We start from the raw sequence: 10,000 nt of genomic DNA, 5'->3' as shown, positions 1-10,000 counted from the left end.
AATGAGTTAAGGATGCCTCAAGTTCCTTTACCTGAATATGACAACACCAAGGGTCAGTGTTTAGTTAAGTTCTTTTATGAATTTGAAAAATTGACGGACAAACAAAATTGGTCAAATCACTTAAAGTTTATGTATCTACGAAATCAGTTGTCAAAGTCTCCAAAGGCACTTGTGGATTCTCTTGATATTGATAACCAGTCATATGACGAGGCAAAGAAATTATTATTGCAACCGTTTGCAACTCCATTAACACAAAAATATGATGCAATTAAGAAACTTGTAGAATTGAAGTTAACTCTATCAGGTGATCCATATGCCTTTGTAGCCTCGATGAAAACTATTATGAATGCATTCAAAAAGCTTGACGTCAAAGTTGACGATGTTCTCCAGTACTTCATATGGCATGGTCTTAATGATCGCTTTCAATCTTTACTAATTCAGATAACAAATGAAAGCAAACCCTCATTAAGTGAAATTGAAAGTAACATATTTGAGGCTGTTGAGAGGTATAACAGAACGAATGAAAGAAATGTTGAGCAAAAGGAGAAAACTAGGACTAAGAATATAGAATCAAGCACAACTCTCGCAACCAAAGTTAGTGTTAGCCCTAAATATAAGTCATGTATCCTATGTACAAAGGATGGTAAGCAAGATACCGCACATTTGCTAGTAAATTGCCCAGTTTTTGCGAATCCTAAAATGAAAGTGGAGAAACTTAAAGAGCTGAATGCTTGTGTTAGGTGTGGCTATCATAATCATGTGACTCGTCAGTGTAAATTCAAGTTTACCCAAAGGTGTAGAAATTGCAGTGGATGGCATTTTACATACCTGTGTGTTGCTAAGGAGAGGCTTAATAGTTCCAGTACTAAAGCTTCTGATTCTAGTAATACTGAATCCACTGAAACTTCTATGCATACTAGTGGGAAAAAGCTAGAACCGAAGCATACTTTAAATAGCCTCACATTAGCTGAAATTCATCAAAATGTTACTGGTGGTGCTGCAATTTTACCAACTTTTACATGTTCTGTGGCTGAAGAAAATAATGTGGTTCGAGTTTTACGAGATTGTGGTAGCCAGAGAAATTTTATTTGTAATAAGCATGTAAACCATATGAAGTTCCCTGTCCTAGCAAAAAACGTCTATATGACTATTCATGGTTTTAATTCTACTAGGGATCTTGTAACCGATATTGTTAATGTACCTCTCAAGTTAGGTAGGGAATGGCATTCCATCGAAGCAGTTGTTGTACCCAGTATTGATATAGAGTTGAAACTGGAGGGCTTAAATGTCATTGTTAAAGAATTTCAAGATAGACATTACATTTTAGCAGATAAGTTTCTTAGTGGTAGTGTGGACACTATTGGTAACATTGGTCTTATCTTGGGAAATGATGCTGACTTTTTGCTGTCGCTAACTACACACAAATTTGGATTAAGCAATCCCTCTGTGTATCTTGACACTCCAGTTGGTGTCATGCTCACAGGTAATATTAACAGAATGATGAAAAACTTGGTTTATTTACCTAACATTAATATTGGAAATAGTTCACATACTGCGGTTTGCACTCAAGGAGACACACTTTGTATGGAAGGGGAAGCTGCCCAGACTAATAGACAATTACAATTCCTCGATAGACATAGCTTTTTGGCAGTCTCTCAGTCTGAACTTCGAGATGACGATGTTGACTTGATTTCCAACAGATCACCGGCGAGTATCAAAGTTCAAGAAGCCAACACTAATTCAACCTATGCTATTTTTAACAAAAAGGGTAAGCTAAAGCAGTCTGAATTGATTAAAGCTACGGAAGAAATGCTTGAAAAGCAATGCATCGAATATCTGGACTATGAAAAATCCCAGCTATCTGAAGATGACACAGAAACCAATAAAAAGCTAGTAAAGTATGTTCTTGATAGTACAGAACGAGATGAAGAAGGTAGACTAGTAATGCCACTGATGTGGAACAACAAGATATCCCATTTGTTAGGGAAGAACTTCAATTTATCCCGGATGATACTGAAGTCTAACTTAACACGTATGAAGAATAAACCTGAGCATTTAAAGATGGTTAATGATGTATTTAAAGAGCAACAAAATCTGGGAATCATAGAGAAAATTGAAGATATTAATTCTTTTATAAATGAACATCCAGAAGCTAGTTTCTTGCCTCATATGCCTGTGTTCAAAATGGCCAGAGACACGACCAAGTGTCGAGTCGTGTTTCTGTCTAACTTATGTGAGAAAAACAAATCTGCGAAGAGCACTTATAGTCACAATCAGTGTATGCTTCCAGGCCCTTGTCTGAATCACAAAATTGCAACTTCTCTGATTATGCAGAGATTTGACACCCATATGATTTGTTTTGACTTGAAAAAGGCATTTTTGATGATAGGACTCAAGGAAGAGGATCAGAATAGATTGTTGTTTTTATGGTATCGAAATATTCTTAAGGGTGACTTTACTGTTGTGGGCTATAGGAACAAGCGTTTAAGTTTTGGCCTAAGGCCTAGCCCTTGTCATCTCATGCTAGCTTTGTTCAAAATCTTGATATTGGATGTTGAGAGTGACAACGAGGAAATGGTTAACTTAAAGAAATCGCTGTATAATACCATTTACATGGACAATGGGTCATATTCGTGTAACTCTGCCAAGGCTTTATATGAAGCGTACTACTGTCTCCCTAATATCTTTGGACCATACAAATTTGAATTGCAACAATTCGTAACAAACGATGCAGAACTGCAAGAAATAATTGACCGAGATTATGATAGTGAAACGCCCAAAGAGGTAAAGTTGCTCGGCATGGTTTGGGATAGGGAAGCAGACACACTAGGCCCTGGTAAGATTTTCCTCGATACGCAAGCTAGCACAAAGAGGTCAATTTTGTCAACATTGAATAGTATCTATGATATATTTAATATCTATGGACCAATCTTGAACAGGGCCAGGCTGTTTCTTAAAAAGCTTCAAGAAGACAAGACTATCACATGGGATAGCCCTCTTTCAGAAACATTAAAAAGGGAATGGACACTTATTGGAAAACAGGTGAATTCTACTCCTAAAGTAGTAATTCCTAGATTCCTGGGTAGGAGAGATGGTACCTATAAACTAGTAGCATTTTCAGATGCAAGTAAGGATATTTATGGAACTGTGGTGTATATTGTAAATGTCTTCAATGGTAATACAAATTTTTTGACCGCCAAGAGCAGGGTCGTTAACAAACAGTTAGAGAAGAAAACCATTCCTGTAATTGAATTTCAAGCTTTGGGACTAGCCACAGAGACACTAATCAGTTTATTTCAAGAACTTGCTGGTCAATCAGTCGTTACTCCAATCAAAATTGTGAGCATGGCGATATATTCAGACAGTATGGTTGCTCTTAATTGGCTTTACTCTTATACATATAAGTATGATAAATTGCAGAAGAAAGGAGTTTTTATTCAAAATAGGTTGAAAGCGATAGGTGACTTGTGCCAAGTTTTCCCAATAACATTTTCATTTGTGAATGCATATGATAATCCTGCAGATTATATTAGTAGATGTGTCTCATACAGGAGACTTCAGAAGACTGCGTATCATGGTGGACCCGAGTTTCTTAAGAAACTTCATAAAGATGAGGTTCAGTTTAGTTTCAAGGTGCCAAACCCCCTTGAAAAGAGAGATGAAGTACCCGGCCTTGAAAGGGAAGATACTTCCTTAATCACTGTCTCAACAGATTCTGAAAGTAAAGAAAATAACAAGAAAGACATCAATAGCATTGAACACTTGATACCCCTGACTAAGTTTTCCAGTTTCCATAAGCTAGCAACTGTTCATAAGATGGTATTGAAATTCATCAAAAACATCAGAGAAAAACTAACAAATAAAGGAATCGACGTTCATTGGGGAAATTGTGTCAAGGAGAAAAATCTTTATGCTTTAGCATGTAGGCAGATAATAGGTAAAGAACAGGAAAATAACTTCCCAGAAGTTTGTGAATTCTTCAAGAAAAGTCATACATTAAAAAGAAACATTCCCAATTTGGTAACTCAAATGAATATTTTCCAGAGCAAAGACACTTTGCTAAGAATCCGGAGTAAATTCGGAAGAAACGAACAGATTTTCTTTCCTGTGCTGTTACCTAAGCATAGTTTGCTAACTAAATTGCTTATTCGTGATATGCATGTTAGTCTAGGACACGCTGGTGTGTATTCGATCTTGGCTCAGTTACGTAAGCAATTTTGGATAATCCACTTTTATTCCACAGTAAAGAAGGTACTTAGAGAATGTATAACTTGTAGAAGGCTTAATGAGAGACCAATCAAAGCAAATCAGAGTGCCTATAGGGATTTTCGGAGCAATCCACCACCTATTCCATACAGGTATATTTTCATAGATTACATCGGTCCTTATACAGTAATATGGAATGGTGAAAGGAAGAAGATTTGGTTATTATGCGTGACATGTTTGTGGAGTCGTGCCATCAACTTGAAGATATGTTTATCTGCTGATACTGGAGACTTTCTCAAGGCCTTCCAACTACACATATATGAGTTTGGCATCCCGGAATTTTGCATATCTGATTTGGGATCCCAGCTAACTGCTGGTAGTAGAATCATTGGAACCTTTCTCAACGATTTTGAAACGCATGCCTTCTTTGAAGAAAATGACATTAAGCCCCTGAAGTTCGAGCATTATGCCAAAGGTAATAGTTCTTTGGGTTCGCTAGTTGAAAGCTGTGTAAAAATGGTGAAAAAGCTAATTTTTAGTTCTATTAAGAACACTGTGCTTGATTATCAAGATTTTTACTTCCTTATTTGTCAAACTGTCCATCTTATTAACAAAAGACCAATTGCTTTTAAGGATAGTCTGAGAGATGCTTGTATTGATAATGTAGAAAAACCAATAACTCCTGAGTGTTTACTTAAAGGCTATGATCTGGTATCAGTGAACATTATTCCCGAGTTGCAGAATTCTTCTTCAGATGACACCAATTGGGAGCCTGGTAGTAGTGCTATTGATGATGTTAAGGATAATTACTATAAACTTAGACAAGGTAGAAACAGACTAGTTGAGGCATATCATTCAGAATTTCTTGCAACTCTCATTAATCAAGCAGTAGATAAAAGGGATCGTTACAGACCTGTCAATCATAAAACCTTGGCTGTTGGAGATATTGTTCTGTTAAAAGAGGACGCAAGCAAACCAAGTACTTATCCACTTGGTATAGTAAAGAAGACAGAAGTAAATCACCTAGGGGAAGTAAAAGCAGCTCGTGTGCTTAAGGGTAAGTCTCGTGAAGTTGTGTACAGGACAACAGATTCACTCATTTTGCTTCTTCCTAAAGAAGGATTTCATACTGTTGTTGAAGTTGAAACTGAATTACCTATTGATCAATTAAAAGTCAGAGAGAGAAGTAAACGGGCCGCTGCACTTGAATCTATGAGAAACACAGAACTCTTGGTTCAAGAGGGCCTAGTATAATAGGCTTACATGGTTATGTATATTACCATATTCTTTGGGGGTAAGATACACATGGGCTATAAAGAGTGTGTAATGAAATTGTTGCTGGGAGTGAGTAAAGGGTGAACAAATGGTTTCTTTGATTAAACTTAGTAAACTTTAATCAAATTGTTGCTGGGAGTATACAAAATATATCAAAGATATATTTCACATTTATTGTTTACTTGACAGTGTGTTATTTTTCTTTTATTTACATAAACTCCCGGATACCTTTTAAAATGTTTTGTTTCTTGTTAAGCATGTGATTTAGGAGTTTATGTTTTGAGTTCCTTCTACTTCTCATGAATCGTAATCACCAAGTTGTAATTAGCTATTTAGATTTACTATTATTACTTTATTGTGGCTAAAGTTCATGTTCATAAAGTTAATTTGGCTGATTCATGATAAATGTTTTCTTGATTAACCTTTTCAAACCCAAAGCTATAAACGAAATAACAAAGTTTAGCAGAGGCGACCATATAATGTCTCGAAGAAGAGGTGACGATATAACTGCCAAAACGCAGAATAGCAGTTGTGACTCGAAGACCAGAACGACAGGACCTGTTGTTGAACACTCCTACATGTTTTTTGTGTATCAGCCGATCTGCTTATAGTCTTCATGGATGACAGAGTTTAATGGTATGTCCTCACTTCACTCCGCATTCTCTACACTACAGGTATAAACATAATAAAACATTAAATTGCATTATAGCGCACCGTGCCGGTTGACGCCAGGTTTATTTTTCTAATGAATCATACTTTTTAAAAAACAATTTATATATAACATCACATTCTAATAACTTCTACAAACTTCTGTACTGATATAGCAGTGCATATTTAAAACAAAATGAACAAACTTTCAAATTAACATAGAAGCCTCCTCTGCCGCCCAGGAAAAACCATAGATAAAAAACAAAATATCAAGTTTTGAAAAAACTATGGAAACCTGTGTATCCACGGCAATAATGCAGAGTAACTCAAATTTGAGTGGTGGAACCTCACTCTTGTACTACTAATAAATAATAATGATAATAATATTAATAATAAATTCGACTTGCTCGGGCTAGCGTGCGCTAGAAAGTGACCACTTACTAAATACCTCTTCAAACATTGAATACGTTTCACCCAACACTAAATTCTCATTGGCCACTGCCTACATAACAACTGAACTTAAGTAACAAGACACTTAAGATCTGCTTACATGTCGTTAGGACAATTATTTTTCGCTATACTTCGTAACGCGAAAAAATTCTAGTCCTCACTTCACTCCGCATTCTCTACACTACAGGTATAAACATAATAAAACATTAAATTGCATTATAGCGCACCGTGCCGGTTGACCCTAGATAATACCAAAGAAAGGGAGAGAAGGAAAAAAAATGGAGAGAGAGAAATAAATGCTCCGATTGAATGATTTACACATTTAACCTCTTTTTGAAGCCTTTGACAAACATGTTTACTTGAAACAGACTACCAACACTCGTGTCTATGAAGACACCTATCATTGACGTTATCGTTTGCGATGTTTGAACTTGTAGCCACAGTTTTAACAAAAAATTATGTTTGGTTACATTACAGGACCTTTTAAAAAACTTCTTAAAGAGAAATCGATCAAAGGACAAAATCATTCCAGCTTCCTCTGCATCAAGCAAAATACATCAAATATGGAAAAGCATTAGTGATAACTTCCGATATCAAAAACTTCACAGTATTGGTGATTTAATTTTTTTTTTTTTTTTTCTGTTCAACTAAGAAATCTTCAAATTACAATAAACTTAATTTCCCAAATCTCATAAGAAAACCTTAATGATCTATCAAAATAATAAAGAAGTTTTTCAATATAGGAAAATATAATCCGCACGGATTCTGCAACACCATATTATCAAAAAGATCCTTTGTATGCACCGATCTACCAGCTTAATGATTCTCAGGTGCTTGCAAAGATTTAACAAGTGAATTTTCCGTTGGATCTATGTAACCCCTCATTTCATGCATGCACGTTATGGCATAAATAGCCTGATCACTGGAGATTGCTAAAGCGCCGGAATCTAATAAAAGAGTCATAAATAAAGCAACATACAATGGCATTTCGCTTTGCTCGTGACCATTATTGTAAGCTTCTCTTTGTTGAAAGACAAGTTGGTAGGCCTTGTCGGTGCTGTCATTCATCGATGATAGAATATGCTCATGACAACTGAGGTCCCCCAATTTCCTGTCCAAATTAGATGCCACCGTTAAAGACGACTGCTGGCATTTCTTTGTATTCACGATCCTGGAAAGCAGATTCCAAAAATAAAACATTGTACATATATACTTATAATTTCAAAAACCTTTACCTTCTATATCAAAGTTAAATTTCAGCGAAAAATTTCCCTCTTTGCCGTATGTAATAACCTTTTGTTACGTAAACACTCAAAATTTAACAATAAAGCTTCCCTCGTTAATATCAACAGTCAAGATGGAGAGGACTTTCACTCTGGAATATTCTACTTAAGAATTTTTACCTCCATTTTATTAATAACTTTTGGTATAAAGCACCAAACCTCAAGTTAAAGCATCAGTTCCCTCTGTACTGGGACACCAATATTAGAGATTAAAAACCTCAACATATTTTTAAAAGTAGCAAAACAGTCTAAAGAATGAATAACTCTCACAAGTCCATAACTCTGAAAAATGTAAGCAAGAATTGACCATTCATCCATGTTAGTTGACAACACTTCAAAATATCCACTCTTTTGTACTCTTTCTGGGCTTACATACATTGATGACCTGAACAGTATATTCAGTACAAGTTTAAATTCTTTGTTTTCTATGATTTCCAAATCTGGCTTTTTGCTACCTACTTGCATTAAAATCGAAAATCTTTTATCTGAAACAACGTTCAAACATAGCCAAAGTACTTTACATAATTCTGTCGACTGCCTCCTGCTCCTTCATGTTTAATTTTAAAAAATTCATTTGCTGTCCAGTTTCCAACCACTCTTTTCATGATAAAAAAAAATGCGCTGTATTCATCGCTAAAAATTCAGAATTACTCCAAACCTACTACTGAGGTGTCACAACATATAAATTTCCCAACACCAGAGGCGTCACAATATAACTATTAAATCTGAGGAGTCACAATATAGCGGTAAATTTCCTATGTCTGAAGCGTCGCAATATAGCGGTAAATTTCCTATGAGGCGTTGCAATATATTGATAAGATTGCCTACATCCGAGGCTTCGCAATGTGATAAATTGCCTACATCTGATGCGTCACAATATAGTAATTAACTGCCTACATCTTAGGCGTCACAATAGAGTGATAAACTGCCTACATCTGAGGCGTCACAATATAGTGCTAAACTGCCTACATCTGAGGCGTCACAATAGTGCTAAACTGCCTACATCTGAGGCGTCACAATAGTGCTAAACTGCCTACATCTGAGGCGTCACAATATAGTGCTAAGCTGCTACAGTACATCTGAGGCGTCACAATATAGTGATAAACTGCCTACATCTTAGGCGTCACAATATAGTGATAAACTGCCTACACCTTAGGCGTCACAATATAGTGTAAACTGCCTACATTATAGGCGTCACAATATAGTGATAAACTGCCTACATTATCGGCGTCACAATATAGTGATAAACTGCCTACAACTTAGGCGTCACAATGAAGTAATAGGTTAAATAAGTCTGATGAAAGTATATAGTTAAAGTAACGACCAAAATAAAAAGAATGAATTTCTGCGTCAAAACGTGATCTCAACCAGAGCATCTGATATTTCTTCATTAAGTTCTCAACTAGCTTTGCTCAATATGTAAAAATACAGAAATACTTTATCGTTTACATTTTAACAATACTTCTCACGACAAATTTCGTGGAAATTATGTAACAGACAATTCTGTCCAAAAGATATTCGTTAAAATAACGTTTTTGTTAATTCAGAAGGTTTGGCATCTAAACAAGATCTTTAACGACATAGTTTATCCTAATACTGTAGTTACAAAATTTGCCTTCAGTATTCGTCCTCTGTAAACCTTTCCAAATACAATTTAAGAGTCTGAAAACCAATTATACTTTCTTGTAAATAAATCCAAATCTTGAAGCTTTTAAAAGTAAATAACTAGCATCCGATGCCCCTTCAAAACAACCATCCGCAGCTATGCCATCATCTAAAAATACTTCAATCTTCACTTCCTTAGATCTCCAATATCTAACAGACTTAAGAACTTTAGTAAAGATGTACCGCCGCTTTCAAAAATATCTAAAGATAATCCATTATAAAAACCTTTTACATTTTTCCCCAATGAGAAAGATATTGGCAACGTTTTAATAGATTTCTATGCGATAAGCAGACTGTAGACTGATTAAATCCTTAAAAAGTTTGTAATAAAAAACCAGCCTTTGCTTACCATTTCCATTCTTGGTCACCGTCAAAGGAATTATTCCTTAGTTTTTCTGATACCAGTGTCACCCATTCTCTTTTAATAAACTGATTCGTCCCTTTCTGACCTATTGTTACCCAATCCAACAACC

The 10,000-nt window shown here is 35.6% G+C and overlaps 1 protein-coding gene across 1 annotated transcript in view; it reads left to right on the top strand.

Annotated features, from left to right (window-relative positions):
* Positions 1–5,460, top strand: part of LOC137617436 (uncharacterized) — a 5,544-nt gene extending 84 nt beyond the window's left edge. Inside the window, exon 1 of the mRNA XM_068347461.1 lies at positions 1–5,460. This exon is cut by the window's left edge and continues 84 nt beyond it. Coding sequence (XP_068203562.1) covers positions 1–5,460 — 5,460 coding nt within the window.
* The last annotated feature ends 4,540 nt before the right edge of the window (positions 5,461–10,000 follow it).

This window comes from Palaemon carinicauda, chromosome 23, assembly GCF_036898095.1.
Source record: "Palaemon carinicauda isolate YSFRI2023 chromosome 23, ASM3689809v2, whole genome shotgun sequence".
Taxonomy (NCBI): Eukaryota; Metazoa; Arthropoda; class Malacostraca; order Decapoda; family Palaemonidae; genus Palaemon; species Palaemon carinicauda.
This window is presented reverse-complemented; position numbering and strand designations above follow the sequence as displayed.